Genomic DNA, 22,831 nt, shown 5'->3' with positions numbered 1-22,831 from the left:
AATGTTATCTGATTGCATCCGTAGCACCGGCAGCTTGAAGTTTTACATTTCTGGTTTTGAGAGAAATATTTTTACAACAAATTTGTTAAAGATACTAAAGAGCCCAAGAGGAAAAAATGTAATGACTTTGTAGATCCTCTGACTTTTCATCTAGCACCATCATTAGGTCAGATGTTTTTTACTTTTTGAATTTTTTCATTTATGACAAAACATCGGCAATCTAATGACATTCCCATCAACCTCAGCTGTACTTTGTCGTACTAATTAGTGTGTTAGCATGCTAACAGGCTAAACTAATGGTAAATATTACCCTCTAAACATCACCATGTTAGCATTTTCCTTGTGGGCATTTTACCATGTGGCTGTAGACTCTTACACTTGTTAACAATTGTTCAACTACACACTGTAGTTCCGGCTCAAAAAGTAAAAGAAGAAAAGAAGAGAAAGATCATTCATCAATGTTAATCACTGTTGAAAGCCCACATTTATCGCTGTTCTGAAGCAGGGCACTAACCTTTCATAAGGTGAATGCTTTACATACATGCGTTGCCCTGACCTCACTAACTTGACCTTTCACGACACTGCATACACAACAAGCTGTGCTTCTTTCATTGGCAAGGAAGGGTGGTGTGGATGTATTGGATGGGCTGTGTACTGTGTATTGGAGAATCATCTAGTATCAACATAAATCCAAGAGATACTGAGCTGCTTTTAAAATGCTTTGTTTTCTAATAAATGTAAAGGCTATGACATTTAAGAGAAGAAAAACAGCACTTCACGTTAACTTACAATATTATTTATTTCCTACTCAAGTGTATCTAGAGCAGATATACCACACATGAAGCAAAGATTTATAGAGAAGGGACATAATGTACTTGTGCCCTCAGAATAGATAATATGCTTCTTGGCTCTCCTGGCAGTCTAATCCTAAACTGTGAGCATCAGCCTACAGTAAACTCACCCTGAAATTAACACATTTAAAATGGCCCTTATGCCCATGTTATTCACAGCCTGTTATTTCTCTCTGGCACAGAGGCTTGATTCATTATCTACACTCATGGAGGACCAAACTTTCATCTGAGCTCATTGTTTGAAACCACTTTCATTTTTACACATGCAAAACTAGTTAAACACTTTTTCATGTATAAGAGCCAGTTTTGAAATTAAGGGCGTTATCACAGTGTAACACATGGTTAACAAGTCTTCACGAGAGTTTCCAGCTGTCATTTAGCGTGTTTGGCACTTCACAAGAAAAGGAAATAAATGAAAATTGGTGTTTGACATGGACGATTCATTCCAGCTGATTGGCTGGGGTGATGTAACATGAAAACTGAAGGTGTCACAGCAGCAAGCTGCAGCTTTTGTGTTAAAAGTTATATGTTTTAAATTGCTCTTTGGACCATGTGAATTTCCCCTGGGCCCCGCTGGCTTGTACTGGAGTGCAGTGAAAATCGGGAGACACATCACACAAGTTATTGATTGAATTAAACTGAAAAAAAAAAAAAAAAAAAAAAAAAAAAAAAACTTAAATAAATACATGTCTTGCTTCAAAATGAGTTTCCTTAAACAGTGCCTTTAATATAAAATATTGACAGTGACATTTTATCTCATTATAGCTTGTTTGTGTTTGAACAGAGGTTCATAATAATCCAGTTAGTATTATGTGCTGTTCTATTGACAGGATGTGTGGAAGTCTCAGGAGCCCATAATGATTTAGTCAGCCATCGATTGGGCTCCAGTTAAAGTCAGACTCCTCACTGCTCTATTGTCATGCCACGATTATTAGACTCAGCACCGTCTGTTCCTCTGCTGATTACCAGTCTATAATTTTCATATCTACCTTTTCTCATCAGTGTGTATTCTAACAAGCATTGCTGGGCTACAGCAGGGGGGGGGTTGCCATGGGGCAGCTTTTTAATTGTGCTTTCACCCCTTTAATGGAGACAAAGATCCATTATCTTTCTGTAAGTCAGGACTTCTGTAAGTCAGGACTGAAATATATTTACAAAGCTGAGTTATTGTTGCAAACCCTGTGCTGTCATCAAATGAAGCTAGGTTTGAAAATGGAAGGTGAATAAAGAAAACCTCATTTTAGCGCCAAACACCCTGAACAGGTCGCCAGTAAATCACAGGGCTGAGACAAAACAATTATTCCTGCTCACATTCACACTTATGGGCGATTTAGAGTCGCCAATTAACCTGTTGTCAATTAACCCCGTGACCCTCAAATGAGGCGTTGTGTGGGGTTGTTCACTCACACATTCACACGTACAGGCAATTTAGAGTAATTGAACTAACGTGCAGGGGGGAAGGAATCCGGCGTACTCGGCGCAAACAACACACAAAAAGGGCCCAAACCCAAAACCTTCTTGCTGTGAGGCGACGGTGCTAACCATTGTGCCGCCCCCTGCCTACAGTATAATCTGTGAAATGGCCTGGTTGTATATAAATATATATGGTCACTTTCATCTACATTTACAAAGACTTCAAATTTGTATTGATATTTCTACAGTAGCCTTAGGATAAGGTTTTCACTGGGCTGCCTGATGTTGTTTGATACATACACTGCAGTATACCGTACGCAACAGCATAAACAATGTACAGTACCTTCCTCCATTGTGTTCCCGTACAGTATGTCACCTACTCTAACAAACCACTTCTAATCTAATGTTACTCAGTTTGGAGAGCCACAGGATAAAAGTGTCCACTAAATATATTGCACAAATTGTTTGTTTGCATGTTAAAGCATGCGTGAAAAGTACCCAGTCTTCACCCATTTTTTAAACTTGACTCTGAAAGGGAAAGCCAAGTACTGGCCTAGTAAAAGCTTGGCATGGTGACAAATAGTACAGTTTATTTGCTCCGGCTCTGGAAAAGCAGGTGAGACTCTGCAAAATACCACTTCCTCTTTGGAAGCAAAATGTTTAACGCCAAACTACGCTACAAATCAAATGATCTGTGCATGTCATGCAATCGTTGATGATACTTATTATTATTCTCTATTGTCTGCAGAAAAACAGAAATAACTGTATGTTACATATGTCTTGTTCCATGTTATGGCATAAGCACTGAAAAAATAATCTTAAAAAAGAAATTCAGTAAGTATTTTTCAAGGACACAGTGTTTTATGTTGACCCCATCTATACTGTAAGTGTAAAGTGCGTTTACTTACAAACTGTGTTTTGTTGGCTGGTGGAGCCTCAGTGATGGACTTGAGGTCTTCCACTGTGACTCTTTCCATGTTCTCTAGGGCCGACCCAGAGTAGAGCACGACATCTTTCACAAAAATACTGATGGCTCTAAGCATGTAGGACACAAATAGGTGCATGTGGATGTAGTTCCTGGTGCAGTGTAATCGTCTGGGGGACAAAGCAAACAAGAGACACAAGGTCAGAAGATAGATCTGCTGAAGATTGTGTGTTTGTGTTTGTGTGTGTGTGTGTGTGTGTGTGTGCGTGTGTGTGTGTGTGTGTACGTGTACACACACACACCTTCATTTAATTGTCTGTAAGTATTTTCACACGCACACCCACACACACTCCCCCCCCCACACACACACGCACAACCACACACACACACACACACACACACACACACACACACACACACACACACACACACACACACACAAACAATACTCATCCTAATTAGAGCCAGCTGAATTCCACGCTGACTATAACACATTCTTGAGATTTAGGGGCTTGAAACGCACAAATATTGAAATGCTGGGCTCAAAGTGAGCTGTAAAAACAAAATTGCAAGCATGTGTTGAGAAAAGCATGCAAATTTCCTTTCCAGACAAGCGCTTTAGTTTATCTGTCAAAGAAATTCTCCCAAAACATCCTGTCTGAGAGTTTCCTGTGGAGTGGGCCTTTGGTGGTGGTCATGCCCCCGTATTGGAATCAAGTTGCTAGATCAATAGCTGCAAAGGTTACATCATTACACAGTCAAATAAAAAAAATCAATGGTAATATTCCTGAATATTCACCAGCTTTTTAATACATTCAAAAAGACAATTTGAACTAGAAATATTGTGAAAAATACTGAAATTATCCCACTGTATCCGTTGTTAACTATTAAAGCCTCATTAACGAGCTGAACATTTGACTAGCTACCCTCAGAAAATGATTGATTCAGGAGCAGGGAGTGGGAGTAGCGTACATTTCCCTGGTGAAAAATACCGAACACAACTGCTAATGTGAAATATCCCTTTTCTCTCCCCAGAAAACATTTATGAGCTCTCCTGTCTAAAAGCTGACATGTTGAAGGGGAGACATGGCTGGAGTGCTCCGAAGCACAGAGCCAGAATGTCAGATGGGCCCCTGGGATAACTTATTAAACTCATTTGACCTGTAGATTTCCTGGTGCCAGTTGGGAGCGTTCCTAAAGCTTTCTGACTGCCTGCCTGTACAGTAAGTCATGCTGGTGGGAGCATTGGTAAACAGCGCCTTCACATCGATTCCTGATACTCCCTATGCTCAACGAAAATGAGCAAATAATGACAAATCTGCCCTGCATTAATCAGCTGTGAAGAAAAAAACCCTTATATCGGAGTGTGTACTCTCAATTCTTCACATTTTCAAAGAACTTATTTATCTACTTTACATGTTTCTGCGAAAGGCAAAGAAGCGAAATGGAGTCTATCTAAGCTTGGCGGAATTACAAAATCAATATCAAAGCGTTGGCTGTTTTTTGTCGAAACTTGAAATCAGCATGAAAATAACAAAGAACCTAAATGTCAGGCAATGAGGCATGCATTACTGCAAGCCCGGAGGCAGACTCCTCCTCAAATGTGGACATATCATAGTCTGTTAAAAGTCAAAGTAAAAGTCAAAGGTAGCGTCTGATACAGTTTGCATGCTTTGTGTTGTTGCCGTGACACAAAATATAATACATTGCATGATCACGCAGGGAGGGACAGTTGCATGATTTCATGATAAAGCCTCTTTTCTTTTTTTCTCCATTAAGTCATCATGAAACTAATATGCTCTCTGCTCTCGCTGTATGTTTCAGACTGATAACATGGCGTGGTGAGAAACCGGTGTGTTCATCGTGCCATCATGCCATTAAACATTTAGTCTGCCTGTTTTGATCCCTTCTGCAATTGCTCTCACCTTCATTTCTGACCCTGTGTCTAAATCTCTCTCCTGAGAACGTTTGTGGTTGAAAGGATTGATTGAAAAACTCCCAGTGACAGCATCGACTCACCGGAAATATCCCAAGATGACTACGGCCACCATGAGCGATCCCAGAGAAATGGAGTACCCCACTGTGTAGATGAGATACAGACGGTGAAAGACCTCCTGTTGGAAGAGGATAAATTGGCAGATTAGAAAAACGGCAGAAAAAAGGATAACGACTTTAAGACTCAGAGGACTACAGCACATCCTCTCGTTACCGTGGTGCTAGATGTACTGCAGGTTTTAGTCAAATTATTTCAGTTTTGTGTATCAAAAAAAAAAAAAAATCTCATTTTGATAGAAAAAAAATAAAATAGAAAAAATAACCTGGCCACCAACCATTGATCTGTGTCCATAAGAACAATGAGTATACTATGTAACCACAATGTCCACGGTTCTGCTCCTGGCCGAGATATCTGTGTTTCATGTCATACACCTCCCTTGTATATATATATATATATACAATATAAAGCATAAATGTGTACACCCTCTCTTATACCTAACAAATTCAGTGCTTTCTCTTTACAAATAAAACATATTTGGGGTTCCTATATGATATAATATTCCAGGAACTCTCCTACATCAGTTACCCATGATGTATGTCAGCACTAAACAGGACAATATGATTTTCTTGTCAAAATAGTAAAAGCACATGTTGCAAAAATGAGTACACCCTCCTGAAAGTTACAAAATAAGACTTAATGAGATGTTTTTTTTGGTGCTCGTTAAGGTCACCAGACTCACCTGGTGAGTCTGTTGAACCATTCCACTCAAACAGGTGTAACTGGTTGACAATTAAAGTGGCACCTAACCCACTGAATCACTCTCAGACTTAATGCTGACAAAAATGGCACCACTAGGGAGGGAATAGTCTGGAGACTTGAGCAACAGAATTATTTCACTGCACAGAAAGGGGCGAGGGTACAAGAGGATGAGTCAGAAGTCGAAAGGAACACAGAAATATAAAAAGGAAGGACTTCAGAAAGGATGGAAACGTCCAGGTTGTCGTTGTAAGCTTTCACCTGGGGAGTTTTTTTTGAGAAAAGTGCGAGAGAATTGGCAAGCAAGTGCCTCAGACCTGACAAAAGCTATGGAAAGCCAAACTGGAGTGACTGTTTCATCTCACACAGTGAGATGCAGCCTACACAAGAGTGGAATGCATGGCTGGTTATGCACTGCTGAAGCCCGTTTAGCCTTTGCCAAGGCCCATATTGACAAAGGTGTAGACTTTTGGGAATCTATACGCTTTCTTTTTGGATCTGATGGCATCCGAAATGTATGGCATCACAAGGGGGGGGGGTTGGTACAGTAAGAAGTGCATGGTTCCAACAGTGAAGTATGACGGTGGTTAAGTTCTTATATGGGGATTTATGATAGCTGAAGGTGTTGGGGAGTTGTACTGCAGCTGCAAAATCCTGAAAGAGAAGATGCTACCCTCTCTCCACACTCTGGGTCGACGGGCACTTTTTCAACATGACAATTACCCCGAACATTCTTCCAAAGCCACTGCTGCTTTCTTAAGGAAGAACAAGGTGAAAGTGCTGCAAACCTACTGAGCACCTGTGGGGGATTTTGAAGAGACAAGCGGAGCAGCACTCCGCCTCAAACATCAAGGCTCTCAAGGAGGTCGCCCTCCAGGAGTGGAACAGGATAGACGGCACAATATGTTGTGAACCTGTACACTCGATGCCAAGAAGGTTCAGTGCAGTACTGTATATGTGTGTGTGTGTGTATATATATATATATATATATAAATAAAGGCATAACTGTACTGCCATATTTATGTGAAAAAATGGAGAAACTGGAATTTTTACTGTACATAACATCGTACACTTGTATGCTCATGTACAATATGGGAGTAAGAGGCCTCAGCTCCACCAATGAAAAGACAACATTCGTCAGTATAAATTATCGCTATCATCTTTTTCATAAAAATAATTTGACAAACATTTATCTGCAACTGTTTGAAAATCACATCTACACAGGCAGGATTTTATTCAGTTTTAGTGATGCAGACATTTTGGAAAAGTAGAAACATTCAGTTTACGACCTCATTATTTTTAATAATTGATTTTATTGCAAAGAGCACGTTTTCCCAACGGGCAAAGTAAACATACAGATAATGACAAAAATTCTCAAACAACATTTTGCCCTCAAAATGAAGCTTCATAATGCATTCACTTCACTGCTTTTGAAAATGCATTGCCACCTGGTGACAGATATGTCTCGTGTGCCTAGAAGTTCCAAATGGAAACAGCATTTGACGTGGGTGATGGAGCTGAGAAAGGCTGGGTGGGGCAGTCTGATCTTCCAGCACTGAGCTGGCAGCCAGAGGACAATGTAAGGAAAGCCACTAAAGCAGACCCTCTGTGAGTCAACAGGCATGATGGGGCCAAGAGCCCCATGTGATGTAACCAGATACTGCACTGCTGTTATCATTTAGCATCAGGCTCCTGAGCCAGTGAACCCCCCGTCTAAGTTGTGGTGGTGGTCGGCGGTATGGCAGTTGTGCTGTGTGGGGCTTTCATTCGTGCGTATGTATTTGTCATTAACTGCTGCAACCGCTCCCTTGGGAGCCCATCAACATAAACGTCTGAAGTCAGAGAGAAATTGAAGGGTGCCATGATGAGGTTATGCCCACATCCTCCACACCACATTCAAGCAGGGGGAGAGGAAAATTTATGTGGGACGGCTGATATTTGTATTGTGTCATGGCAAAAACGAGTAGAAATCAAACTATGACACCCTTCACAGCCATCTACCAAACTTCCTGAGTGAGCTTTGAATGTGTTATATCGACGAGTGATTGATTTCTCTATTACTCTATGCCCCATATTCACTTGCAAAGGGCTAGATTAATTGTAACCACTAGCAGCAATGTGAACTAGAGAGCCACTTCGCACAAAACTGTGATATAATAATACACTTCGTTCATTTAAAGGCTATAGAATGTTTACCGTGATATTATTAAAATGTTTCTGGATCATAATTTAAAAAAAAGAAAAAAAAACTACTTGTAATTGCTTATACAGGAAAAACGTGCTCACATACACACAATAATGGATGCGTAAGTGCTATTTTTCCATTTGCAGCCAGATTCTAGCAGTTTTCCACTCTTCTTACAATACCCAGTGGTCCTATTCACTGCCAGTGTTGTGTTCTGACATCCAACAACCCCCCCCTTCCCCCCCACCCCTAACGTAATGATAGAGAAACAAGAGGAACAACTGCAATCGGGGTCACATCCACCTTTGTCAGTCTCGGGGGGGAATGGTTGGTAGTTAAAAGGCTGCCGTGTTCGGTTTACAAAACAATTTGCCCAACACGCCTCTGTGGTGTGATGCTGATGTCAGCGTTTACGGTATTTACGATCCAAGGTTTGACTCCCACGCGCTGGTAATGTTTAGATTGTATGTTACAGATGGCTACGCTTCATGGAGATGTTAAGGTAGTACACAGTATCGGGAAGCTGTGGTTCAAGATTACAAATGCAGGAGTTGTGTGTGTCAACGGGTGTAATGGGTGTCAGAGTCAGACACTGCCAGTCATGTGATCATCATTTTTTTTTACCAGAGTCTCTTCCACAGTGTTGCTGCTCTGTTTACGCTGTGTTGTGCTTGTGTGTGTACCACCACTTTATTGCATAATGTTACAATGCACATCAAAGCGAAGTGCGGCTACAGATGGGACAGGTATGAAACAAGTATCATCCCCATGTTAGGTCTGACACTGTAATTATGTAATAAATGTTTTCTTCGATAACAGCAAATGACAATAATTAAATAAAATTAAATCACTTACATTTTTACACGTGAGTAACCTCAGACTATTCAGGAAACACATTATTTGCACAAAAGTATGTGCTTTAACTTATTCTGCTGCTTTTTTTCCCCCCATGTGTTGGTTCCAGTGAAGGAGAATCTTTATCCTACATCATAGAGATTTTACATTGACAATAGTGCGCTTCCAACTTTTTGGCCACAGCTTGCAGAGGGCATTTTCTGTGTAACTGTGACTGTGCCCCCCTGTGATCAAAGACAGGTCCATAAAGAAACCATTTTCTGCGTTTCGTGGTTTAAAAAAAAAAAAAAAGCTCTGACCTCGACCCCATCAAGGTGTTTGATGGGGTTGAGGACACCTGGGGACGCCTGGGATGAGATGGACCACTGACTGTGTGCCAATCACCCGTGCCCGACCTCAGTGATGATCTTTTGGCTTAATGGGTGCAAACCCCTGCGGCCAGTTTCCAAAACTATGTAAAAAAAAAAAAAAAAAAAAAAAAAGCTGTTGTAACAACAAAGTCATGGTCATGGTTTTGGAATTAGATGCTCAACAGTCGCTCTTGAGTGTAATATTTGAAGGTCGCCGTGCTTTTGGCCATGTAACTTACATGATGTAATGTTTTACGCATTTACAAGATTTCTGCTTGTTGAAGAAAAGAAAAGAAAAGAAAAGAAAAAAAAAATAACAGTAACAACAATAAAATCCGTACATTTAAAGCTGCATTACTCAACGTTGCGTAATTTCCAGAAAAACATGACGTCAGTCCACTGCAAAATTCTTATTTTCTAGTTACTGGAAGCTGGATATGAGATTTAGTTATGATTGGTTAGCTCTAAGTTTTCGTTGAATGCAATGCTTTCTGGCAAGTTTTGCTATTTGCCATGTAGACTAATGTGACACCGTTTTCAGTTGATATCTGAATGGACATTTAGCTAATTGCAGCTTCATCACATTCATCACTATCACAAAGCAGCCACATTGTCATGCTGTCATTATCTCTCCATCATCATCTCAAACATTTCAATAGATATACTTAAGGTTTATTGTATATTACTGAAAAGGCGAGCTGAAAATATGTTACACATTTCAGAGAGATTGTAATTACAGTTTAAAATGATGCAATAGTTGCCTAAAAGGCTGTATTAGCTAATGTGTGACATTTTACTCAGGTGATGCATTCAGTCTATTGCTCTTAATTATACCGGAGGAAGCCCCTGTAAATGTGTCAATGAGCAATGAGAATGTTAAATCAAATGAGACTGATCTCACCTTTTCATGGCTGTGGTTGTAATGGTAGAGGAATTTCGCACATTCGTTATAATTGGCCCACGTCTTGTTGATTGTGGCCAGCTCCCACGTTCCATTGTTGTCACACCGGCGGTATGCCAGGCCTTGACATCAAGAAGAAGAAGAGTGTATTTTTAATCACAGTTTCCCTTTCGTTTGCCAACACAGTAAATTACTCATTCTCAGCTTGTTTTTTTTGTTTTTTTTTATTAATTAGAAATTGCGAAAAAGGTTTCAGTAGGAGCCCAGGTTATGATTGTACAGTATACAGTATAGCATCTGAGCCCTGGTGCTCTTTCACTTCACACTGAAGATGAGCTTCAGGGTTTCAACTGCTGACTGTATCCAGGGCCAGACTCACCTTTATGGTTGAAGTCATAGATGTACTCTGGACAGGCGGTAGATACGAGCTTTCCCGGAGGCCCTTCAGGCCAACAAACAATCCCGTCCCATTCTGGTGAGCAGAAACCATCTGCGGAGACAAAAGCAGTGCTGACTTTTAAAAATAGAGCCACAGAGAATTGTTCTCCCCCTTGGTTCCAGGGTTACACAGCTATGGGCATTTACAAGAGCAAGGACTGTGTGTTTTAAATGATTCTGTTGTCCTTTAAAAACTAGGCCAGATGCGTGAACTTTACGGATATGTAAATGAGCACAGCACAGGAAACGTGTAGTCTGTGTTAAGTCTGTTTTGTTCATGGGTCACCCTGAGAACATACATTCTTGCCCGACCTCCATCTGTTGTGATATTACTGAGACAATCATGCGATTCACAGAACACTGATAACAAGTTGTCCATTGAATCTTGTGTTTATTACAACTTGTTTGTTTGTTAGCTGCAGCAGATTTCCATAACTGCTACACTGTTGATACCATCCTGTTGTTTTCATGTTGTATGGAATTGGTTTCAGTATGGATGTCATTTAAAATACTCCCTACAACACTGGCTGCACTGTTGTATCCCAAGTAGCATATTACTGCAAAATAAAAGTGCAGTGTTATATAGCTGATTGGCCTTTTTTGTATCATAAGGATGTTTTTGGCCTGCATCACATTCAACTTAATTAGGGAAGCGTTTTAGGAAATGTCATGAAATAGTATTAAAAATGCCCATCTCATGTTCTTCAAATGTCTTGTTTTGTCTGACAAATTCCATCTAAAATAATATAAAAAACAGCATATCTCAACATTTGAGAAGGTGCAACAATATAATATTTCCTATTCTGCCTGGTTAAACAGCTGTAACAATGAACTAATTATCAAATTTGTTGCCAATTACATTTCTTTTTATCAAATAACCAAATCATTGGTGAATTGTTTCAACTTCATCTATCTGTGTCACTATCTAATAAACCAATTATATGGCCACAATCTAATAATTCTATGGCTGATGTCACTGCTGATACTTAGAGGGCAGTGTGGCTGATGGCTGATATATAATGCCGGCATTATTAATAACAAAACCATTGAACTTAAGTGAACATGTATTTAACACTAATGTATTATTCAACTGAACGCAGAAAAAGAAAATAAAAAATGTGTATTGTCTTTGTTTGCTAATAACAATAATAATAACAATAATAATAATGTTTAATCATGTCTTCTAGAATGTCTCATTTCACTTCTTAATGAATAATCACTACCAGCCGAACCAATTTAAAGAAATCAACAATTTTAACCTCCTGTAATTACCCTTCATGTGTTTTGTTTCAATTACAGGATTGGCTGGTCAAATAAAACTTAGAGGGATTTGCAATTAAAGTTGAGAGTTTTTGAGGCTGTGGTGAAAAACATTTAGAATGTAAACAGCCAAACTCAAACCTCTCAGTGTTTGCTTCACTTTCGTGTGATTCCTACATCATTGCTGACTGCATTTCTTTTTCTGAACATCACAAAAACTTTGTCATCTATTTTCAGTGAGGAATGCAGCTGATGTGATTTTTGTAATAACGCGTCTATACTTAGATCAGACAAAGAGCTACAGGTTCAAGCGGAAAAATTCAGTTTCGCAGCACAGAGCCCCTTAATTGTCAGCTAAACCGTGAACCTCAGCCCTCTGATAGTGGGCGCGAAGTCCCTTTCCCCACAGATTCCTGGCAAAAGCCTCCCTCATGGCTTGGCATTTATGTTGCATTATTGAAAACATCTGCCCCACTTTGACCACTAATAAGTAGCTGAGGATAAAACTAAAACTATACTCTCTTTGCAGTAGATCCATTATTTTCTCATTCCTGTAATCAAACCTACAAAGAAACATCTGAAGCGATGACGACATGCTTTTTATTTGCCTGTCACAAAATTAAAGAGCAGACTGAGTGGAGCTGACTGATTCCTACAGATCTCTGGTGGGAGAAAAACAGCGTTCAGTTTTGAAAATCACACTGACCACACATCCTGGGAGTAAAAGTAGAATTGCTGTTCACTTTTGCCATAGGTTTTATTACCATCGGACCACCTACTAACAAGCTTAAATTAAACACCGAACACACACACACACGCACATATATAATTTCCCGAAAATTTCTTGACCACGATTTAAATATAAACGTGACTACGGGGGGACTTTGGTATTAGTGATGTCACTGGGGTTTTTAATAAGGTTTTCTTTCCCCCCCCCAACTCATTTGATTCTGATGCGCAGATGTCAAAACACATATTGCACTTTCTCCTGATACATGCAACCTTTTATAATGATTGCTGATGTTATTCTACACCCAGACCACAAGCTTGAAGGCTGAGCTATTTTCACACTGCAAGGTCTGGGGCATTGAACCCACATCCCTCCACTGTCCTCTCCAGGCAAACCTCAGTGTTTCCCTCAATGAAAACCTTGTCTCAGCCACGTAATGGAGACTTTTGTGTATTTAAAGCACAAATGAGAAATAAAAACAAATAGATAAAATGCTGAAATACAACCAAACCAGTTTCAGCCTCACACAGGACTTCATCTTTTTCAGGGCTCGATCAATTCATTACTCTGAGTAAATCCGACGTTTCACACTGCCGGTGTTTTAAAATAGTCATCACTCCACATCTCCTATAATAGTTCAGAAAACCGCGAGTTTACAGTGCCAGAAAAAAAAAAAAAAAAAAAAAAAAAAAAAAAACTCCGGGGGTGGTCAGGCAGGACACAGGCAAGACAAACACAGATGTAAAGCCAAGGTCCTAAAAAATGCACACTAGCTGCTATTCTCTGAGTTTACCTCAACCCACAGATTCAAGGTTACACCACAGTACAAGAGAGAAAAAAAGAATATGTAAAACAAAAAAATTACAAGAGTGAATTCTGTCCAAATCCTAACAACCACTTCAAAGAAAATGCTTACATGGGTCATCAGAAAGCCCAAGTAATGATTTCCTTGAACTTTATCTCAAATCTTGACAGCCTCCATAATTTTACTCCACATCACAGCAAAACCACTACCCAGGTTTTAAATGATTTCCACATTACATAATTACAAACAAACAACCAGATGAGACTCTTAAGTTCAAATCAGGTTCAAGTAAAGCGAAGTGAAAGCAATTCACGTGCCATTAGGTTAAAAAAATCTCAAATCAAGCATGTTAAAAGAGCGTATATGTGCTTATCCAGGCATACGGTACAACCACACCGGGGACTCTCTTTTTTTCTTTATTAAGGTAATATGTTTATTCTAATTCCTTCAGCTGTTATGTGATTGAACGGACATGTTCAACCTTCCAAAAGAGGTCAGAAAACAGCCACCACATGCAGGATGAGTCACGTCCAATGTGTGCCAGCATCATCAGGTATGCAGGCCAGCTCTCATATGCCCATGTACCCCCAAAACAAGCACCTCAAGCATTTCCCAGAATCCCCAGACAAGACATTCCTGATTGGCTTGTTAGAGTCCAAACATCCTCACTCATGTACAAACAGAGAGGCATGCCCAGCATATATAGTGCACTAAATCGTGGGCTGCAAATGCCTATCATTTATATTATAGTTTCAATTTTTTTTTTTTTTGAGTAATCGCTTAAAAAAGTGAAAAGAAATAGTGAAAAATGCTCATCACAAGTTCAAATGGTTGAATTGGTTGATTTGTCCGACCAATAGTTAAAAAGTTAAGTTAAATTTAATCATGTAAATGCCCAAATCTTAAATCTGACATATTGTATGTGCCATTCATACCCAAGTCTAGTCAAGATTGTGTGAAATGACTTATTACAATATTAATTTAAATTATGACATAAAAATTCACTCTACACAAAAAAAAAGAAAAAAAAAAGAAAAAAAGTAAATGAACAGACAGCTGCAAATGTTGCAGGGAGGTGGCTGTTGAAGTGTGACACCAGGCTTGCCAGTCACTATGACATGTCAGGATGGATTAAGCATGATGTGGCCGGATGAGCAGCACAGACTCTCATCTGAGAGCGGCCTAATGTTTGACTGACTGCTCTGCTTTTCATGAGCATCTATGGCCGTCCTGTTAAAAGCACAGCGTTGTTATGTAAACCCCGGGACGTCTTACACAAGCTGCTGTTCGGCGCCTGCAGTTCTCAATAGTAGCAATTCTGTCGTATTTTCTTAAATCCAATTTGAGATTTATGGACATTTATCAAAACCATGAGAAGTTGGGAAATACCACCGCAAAGGGCAAAGGAACTCCAGGGAATGGTCAACAAAAGTTTTTGTGTTCAGAGCCTGGAAGTAAACATTTTTAATTATGTGTTTCATCTACAAGGGGGTATCGTTTGGAGGGTCGAGGAATTCAATGTGACCGCAAAGCACTGGGGTTAAAGAGAAAATAATATGATTGGTTTGACTGTGGAATCCAAAATCCTCCTCTGAACAATCAACTGGGAAAATGACAGTAACCACAATGAGATACAGTAGATGCTGGGGTCTGCTGGAAAATGGTGCTCCTCAGACACCCATAAATACACAAATACAGCCCAGGATCAGCTTTGCCCTCGATCCCAGCCTCTGGAAAGCCGCAGGGAGGACAAAGGAAACAGAGCAGCATTTTCGAATGTAACCATCAACTTAAAAGTACACATTCGACTGCCTGCATGGGAACTGCCTCAAAAGACGGATTTGATTTGAATCCCGAATCAGCAGAAAGTAGGCAAAAAACACTGAGAAGCGCTGAAGTGTGCACAACATCAGCTGATTATAAGCTCTTAAAATCAACAGTCACATTCAAACAAGTGACCAATCACATTCAATCAGGACAACAAGGCCGTCCTTACAGTCTGATGCACTCTCACTTTCACTCTTGTGTTCATCACGCTGCTGCTGCTGCTGCTAGCTATAGGTGTTCACTCCTTCAGTCCCTGGTAAATGTTACTGTTTGTGCTGATTGATTTCTTCCTCCAGCCTCCTGCTGGTACTCCCAGCTTCCCCTGCCTTGTACATTATGAGTATTTCAAATCTGTGTCCATGAGGATTTGTCCTGTGCAGCCCCTGGGGGATTTATTGCTCTCCCCTTTGAACCTCTGTATCTTGCTGGAATTCAGGGGGGGGGGGGGGGCTCCCCTCATGAACTAATCAAGGCTAATGAAGTGGGACCTTGTCGTCGCATGAACCCGTCGCAATGTCACATATCCTGCGTAATTAGTTTCCTTCCATTTTCATCTGTCAATAACCTCTCCGTGGTATCTACGTGTTGCTATACAAGGCATTTCGGTCAATATAAACAAACCATGATTGATAGGCTTATGGATTTTATCTGTTTTATCTATGCAACTCACTCATTTAATTTGCTGATTTGCATGGCAAGCATAAACACATATATATGATGGCGTTACAAAAAAGTAATTGGTTGAGGGAGCAAATGATGGACAGCTACCAGCTCTTGGATAATTATAGATGTCATTGCAGAAAAAAAAACAACTGATCAATGGCAAAAAAACACATCCTACACAACGTCTAAGGGTCTGTCATATTTTCCCACATTCCTGCCTTTGTAGCAATGCTGGTGGCGTAGCTGTGGGGGTGGCGGTGCTGGTCTGTCTGTCTGGACTTTGGTCCACACTGGAATATCTAAATATCTCCCATAAATTCTGGTACAGACATTCATGGCCCATTGAGGATGAATCTTTTTGACTTTGATGATCCTCTGACATTTCCTCTAGCGAGACCATGAGGTCGATGTTTGTGGTGTTGAGTGAAATGTCTCAACAACTACTGGATGGATTGTTATGTAATTTGGTACAGACGTTCATGCCCCCCCCCCCCCCCGCATTATTAACTGTAATAACTTTAGTGATCCTCTGACTCTTTATTAAAAGCAACATAGGTCAAACTAATGGCACTCCCTTCATCCTCAGCTGTATTTTAGTTTTGTGCTAATTAGTAGATATTAGCATGCTGACACACTTAACTGAGAATGGCGAACATGATAAACATTATAACTGCTAAACATCAGCACGTTATCGTTGTCACTGTTAACATGTTACCATGCTGACATTGGCATTTATAGCATTTAGGTAGAGGTACAGCCCCACAGGGCCACCTGCATGGCTGCAGACACTCAATCTTGCTTCTTTACTCACCGGGGATCTTGTGCTTTGACTTGATGTTGCCCTCACACTTCCGTTTGGCTTTGAACAACAGGCCTATCTGTTCCTCTTTTGTGAGCACATCATCTGCGTAAACCTGCAGAAACAGAAAATGACAGGGTTAGGGAGTTAGGGATATACTGAAGTGTAATGGATGTTGTAAACCAAAATCCAAATATCCAAACATCAATATGCAACATGACATTTTTTGGTGACTGTAGAAAAAAGAAGAAGAAGAAGAAGAGAGAAAAAAAAACAGGGTGAATATTTAACTGCACATTTGTGGTCCCATCTGGGTCTGAAGCAAAGGTTTTGACTTTGCTCCTAGTGTAAAAATGAGCATGAAATGCATCAGTTAGCTGACATCCAGACATGATTTCCCCTTCCCAGCTGCTTCAGAACCCTCTAACCACTCTCTACATCCCTGGCCATATAGTGCTGCGGACAGCACAATCTAAATCCAGTTTCCTTGAGTCAAATACCCCTCAAAATGTATATTACTGACATTTTCTCAAATGGAATACGAGTGAAGGCAACAGGGTGGCCTGGACGTTAGACAGCCTGCTGTGTATCTGGAAGGTCAGATTAGATTGTACTTGACCGCAACAGTTCACCTGTCAAATGTTCATGAGCTAAGCAGGATATTTATTTATGTCTTAACTATCATGAAGCAAAAAAAACAGTTATAAAAGATTGAGTTTTTTTTCCTCCTTGAATAAACAGGATCAGTTTCACTTGTTGATCATAGTTCCAGCTTGTGTTCCTGTGGTTAAATCGTCTATGTGGTAACTAATCAGACATGACAAAGTTACAACTCAAACAAAAAAGACATTTTACTCCCAACTTTTCCTTACACCTTATATTTTCTCAGCTTTTGAACATTGTGTTTGAGTGTGGCGTGGTACCTCAGGTGTGGTTTTCCAGTCAAGGAAACATTTTCCATTCTAATAGGTCACACACTGACTGGCTTGCTGTTTGACCACGGATTACTTTTGGGCAATGACAAATGTGACTGTATTGAAAATGACCACATTCATTTCTAACAGAGCGTGACAAGAAAAGTGGAAATGAAAACATAAAAATTCAAGCCTGACGCTACACCTAAAGTACAGATCAGCGCACAAATCACAGGGATTTTCTACGCTGTCATACAGGGGTTTTCATGGTGCTTTGAGTCATACTGCAGCAAAAAAAAACAAAAAAACGCAATATGTATCCACACAATGAAACACAAACTAATGTGTGTGCCATACAGTGTGCCTGGAGGTACGACTGAAAAAAAAAAAATAAAAACTCCCAGTCTTGTTTTTTTGGTTCAGTGATGCAGAGCAAACAGTACAAATTAAAGACAGACGTTCGCTCAGAGCAGCTGACTCCCTCGCTCCAGCTGCATTTGTCAGTTTCAGACACAAATCACAAATGTGGATGTAAAGAAATCAGATTTTGTTCTTGAGTCCATCACAGCAAGAAGTGGGCTGGTTTATGTACCGATGGGAAACTAATATTACCAGGAGTTTAGTCACAACATGGAGAGAAAGAAGCCAAAAGACGGAGAGAATGAAGAAGTTAAATTCAAACCTCTTATAAAATGTATCACAGCACTTTTCAGGGCAAATTACATTTTTAAAATCTGCTATTAAAATGCAAGATACAACCACAGCTACTGCACTGGTTTACAAAAGGCAAAGGGAATGTGGAGATATTCTCAGGGTATTCTTATTATAATGTAATTATTACGTCCTGTTCTGTCTAAAACTTCACTTACAGTCAACTGATTTGTTCATGTCTCCTTATAAATGAGATTTGAATCTGGACAACATGATTTATATATTTGTGAATGTCAGATGTTGAGAAAACCTTCCAAAAAGACGATGCTTGCATAATTGTGTTTGTGTTCGAGCAGCTAACAACCGATGACTAATATGATCAGTCCTGCAGAACATCATTGTTACTCTAAACATTTGCTGTTACTGTCTAACATTCTGTTTCTCACAATGAAAAATGCAGTGGTGCAGGAGGTTTTCAGATCCAGCACTTCTGCCATGCATCCACTATCTTACTTATAGTATTATCAGAAAAATGTACCCAAGAGGAAAAGTGCTCATTATCCAGCATCTGCTGTTAGAGTCACTAACTGTAGTGGAGTAAAAAAGTACATTATTTCCCTCAGAAATGTAGTGAAGTAGAAGCATAAAGTGTCAGAAAATGGACATAATCAAGTAGTTGAGTAAATGTACTTATATTCCATCACTGAAATGCTTATGCAGTTACTGTAACAGAAGTCCTGCACAGTAAGCAGTATCTATATTTGTACAGTTGGCTCCTACGAGTGACATGACAACCAACTATTGCAGCAAAGCAAACTTTTGATATTTTCCAGACTTTTTTTTTTTTTTAAAGCCCCCCCCCCCCGTTTATACTCTGAATTAGTAGCAATAAGAAACTTCTAAATCTGCACGCTGACACAAGGAGGCATTTTTGGGAACCAGGACATGTATATACATTGTCTCCAGCGCGAGTGCGCAACTTTGTGATCTTAAAATTAAACTGTAAATACCGAGCCGTCATGGGTTTGCTGCACACAAAACCATAATACCTCAATCCATCAATATTTTCACTAGTCTCAGCCCTGAAATAAGGATGTCCAGTCTGAGAGCTGAATAAGGTTACAGAATGAAGACGTTTATGGCTTTGCACAGTAAACAACCACAGATGGAACAACATTTGACCGCAGGCAAACAAGGATAGATACTACCTGTTTACTGTGCTAACTATGCCAATATAGAATATTCCACTGACAGCTCCTGAGACGTTGACGCTATTTTCATCTAAATAACTGGCTGGTGTTACTGTAGGTGAAAAGCCTAACCAACAGGAAACCAGAGACAGGGAATCTGGATGCTAACTGCTCTGAAAGGACAAGGGTCATTATCATTACAGAATAGTCCAGTATAGTATATAAAAGTTGAGCAACTTTGTTTGACATAAGTGTATTTTCACAGTTTGAAGGGGAATAAACTTGCTAATGATGTGTCTACTGCATATAGGAATATATTATATTTTTTTTTTCATTTTTACTTGAGTCAAACTCTTCAAAGTGGTGTGAAATGTCAGCTAGTTTACCACACTTTGAAATCACAGGGGTGCACATCGGCTACAGTTTGCTTTTTTTCCAGCTCTTTTCTACAAACCTGCTAAGTGAGACTGCCGTTCCAACACATTAAGAACAAATATCTTAACCTTTTACAGCGCAGTTTGAGCCCCTGTGAAACATTAAACTAAAATGAAGCATGGAGTTTCGGGGGGATTTATTTTCTCTCTCAAAAACTAGAGGAATTTCTCCTTCATCTGCAGACTCCTGCTCGCAGGGATGTAGAAGAGTATCATTTACCATTTTAAGAAGAGAATCCTGGGTAATAAGTGCGCCCCCTGATTATTTCTGAAAACTATTCCTCCTCCACTGGCCAGCGTCCAAGCCTCCAAAGTAAACACAACTCTCACAGGGAGAAACATGGACATTCTTATTTACTGCACTTCATTCAAAACACAGTATTCCTTTTGTCAAAATGCTTTTTGAGCGTGTGCCAAAATGAAAATTAGAAAAATACACACCATATAAATATGTGTGTTTTCATCACTGGTCGCTAGAATACAAACTCCACTTGAATAAACCACAAGTTTCTATTTGTCTTTGCAAACTGCGGCTTGATGACTTAAACTGCAGCTCTCTGCAAGGATATAAGACCAATATTGAGAGAACTGTATTTAGGCTGGCGTGTCAAGACAGTGTTGAACCACTATGACTAAATACTGACACTATACAGTATGGGAGTGAAGGCACATTTACAGTTTAGTTTTAGTTTTCTAATTCCAGCATTTGCGTAGTCAATTAATTTTAGTAACCAAATGTTATATTTAGTTATAAAGGTTTAACTTGTCTAGTGCCGCGGATGAATATCTTCAGTGTTCATGTGTTGATTTTTGAATATTTTTTAGGAAAAAGATAAAAAAATAAATATTTAAAAAAAAAAAAGTCCACCAGAAATGGAGTCATGTGGATAGACGCCATGCATACGTTGAGTGGAGACACTGGGTTTCCGGTACATTACCAACAGTCTTGATTGTGGACAGCCTTATGCTTTTTTTTGCTTTTTTTTCAAGAAAGTTGTGGTTGACCAAAGCCATTTCCTGAGACGCTCCACAGTGAATCAGAGAAGCTGGAGCTTGTGAGGTAGACTTTCATTAGAAAGCACAAAACAAAAAAAACAAAAAAACCTGAGTATCCAAAAAGTTTAAACGAACCGCAACAACACCACTGAGTTCAATGGAGTGTAATTTTCTGTAATAAGTCAACAATGGATTTGAATTCAAAGTACAGCCCAATGATCTGATTAGTAGTATCTCAGACCATGAAAAAGTCCTCAAAATACAAAACAATCACATAATCGTTCTACAAAACGCTTGTTTCAACCATGATGGCGGCAGAGGTTTTGGAGGTTCAAGACAAAGGGGTTTGAACCTCACCCTGGCCTCCCCTGAACATCAAGTGAAAAACAAAATTTTTCTTGTCAGAATTAATTATATATATTTAAAGGAGAAATGTCTCCTTATGACACGTGTTTGAAAAGTTGAATAGGTGAAATGAATCAAGGTGCGGCTCACCCACACAGAGATGAATACATGTTTCACCCCGTAGCATGAACGTGGGTTAGCAAGCTACAAATATGTAGCAAAAAAGAGGTCCCTCAAATACAGATGTCTTAACTATATTACAGTTTGTTAATAACCCAACCAAGCAAGAACTAGTCAAACCAACTTCATTATGGTTCTTACTTCTTAACCAGCAAGACTGCAGCTTGGACCAGTAAAACACCAGAAACTGACAAACCTCTGGGGAATGATTGTAGGCGGAAAATGTTTTTATATCGCTAAAATGCTTGTTCAAAACAAACATTTTGTATTTACAAGTTACGTGTCTGGAGATGAGTTTACTTCACAGCTAAGAGGTGAGCTTGACGGTGGCGCTAGAGGCCCACTGAGAGTCCACAGTGTGGACGAGAGCTGCCTCTGCTCAGTCGGCCACTGGCTGAGAGCCAGAGCAGCAGTCGGGACGTAGACGCCCTCCCCGTCCTATAATCTCCAGCATGAGCAAAATGAGTTGATTTGATCCAACAACTGACATCCGAGAGGTTCAGTGTGATGCACCTGAAAAATGTCACTGAACAGTAATAAAGATAAAAATGACATGTGATTTGCCTCGAGACCAGAGACAGATTCTCATGTTCCGGTGCACTGACTTCCCACTGACCCTTTGATCCTGCCACTCCTTTATCATTGCCAACTGCTGGCCAGACCCCCATGATCTCATCATCCTCAATCCATGTCATCCTTTGTCACTTTAAACTGTCCATCCACACCGCAGCACCTACATGCAGATCACACCCCACCCATTGATTACTATTGTATTTCTATAAACTGCCCCACCCCCACCCCCCCACCCCCCACCAAGGCAGAGCAGAGAATAATGGGAATGTAGAAATACAAATGCTTTCTCCTTTCTCAACTATGATGTTTAATTCTCCAGCATGCCAACCGCCTTCCTACAGGCAATTAACTGTAATGTCGTCCCCCACCTTCCTCGTGGCAGCTGCTGAACTTTTCACCTTACAGTGGCATCTAACCTGAGGCTGAATGAACCTGCCTCAGACCGACGCTACAGAGGAAAGTCTGTTAAAGGGGAAATTCAAAGACTGTGTTCTTAAGAGAAATGACAGAAATCGTTAGTTCAGACACCTTTGTTCACTGCCAGTGAAGTGACGTTCATGTTTTCAAGAGGTTGAACAGTAATAACTTTGGAGACCCTTTAATTTTTCATCTATATTTGCTCTGTGCTTGGTTTATGAAGAAATACCTGCAAAACTAACTACCTGCTAACATGCTAAACTATGAACACAAAGCTGGCTATACATCAATATGTTAGCATTGTAACTCTATGTTTGCATGACATTAGCATTTAACATTTAGCTGCTGGTTTGGCTGAAGACAGTCGGTCTCGGTTT

General features: G+C 39.9%; 1 protein-coding gene across 1 annotated transcript in view; it reads right to left on the bottom strand.

Annotated features, from left to right (window-relative positions):
• pth1r (parathyroid hormone 1 receptor) overlaps positions 1 to 22,831 on the bottom strand; it is a 44,167-nt gene that overhangs the window by 5,097 nt on the left and 16,239 nt on the right. Inside the window, exons 2-6 of the mRNA XM_022758123.1 lie at positions 16,767 to 16,869; positions 10,612 to 10,722; positions 10,233 to 10,354; positions 5,209 to 5,303; positions 3,173 to 3,359 (exon numbers count right to left, since the gene is read on the bottom strand). Coding sequence (XP_022613844.1) covers positions 3,173 to 3,359; positions 5,209 to 5,303; positions 10,233 to 10,354; positions 10,612 to 10,722; positions 16,767 to 16,869 — 618 coding nt within the window. The remainder of the gene's footprint in view (positions 1 to 3,172; positions 3,360 to 5,208; positions 5,304 to 10,232; positions 10,355 to 10,611; positions 10,723 to 16,766; positions 16,870 to 22,831) is intronic.

The sequence above is a fragment of the Seriola dumerili genome, unplaced genomic scaffold, assembly GCF_002260705.1.
Source record: "Seriola dumerili isolate Sdu_G_001 unplaced genomic scaffold, Sdu_1.0 BDQW01000291.1, whole genome shotgun sequence".
In the NCBI taxonomy this organism is placed as follows: Eukaryota; Metazoa; Chordata; class Actinopteri; order Carangiformes; family Carangidae; genus Seriola; species Seriola dumerili.
Note: the sequence above shows the minus strand (reverse complement) of the source record. Positions and strands in the feature narration are given on the sequence as shown.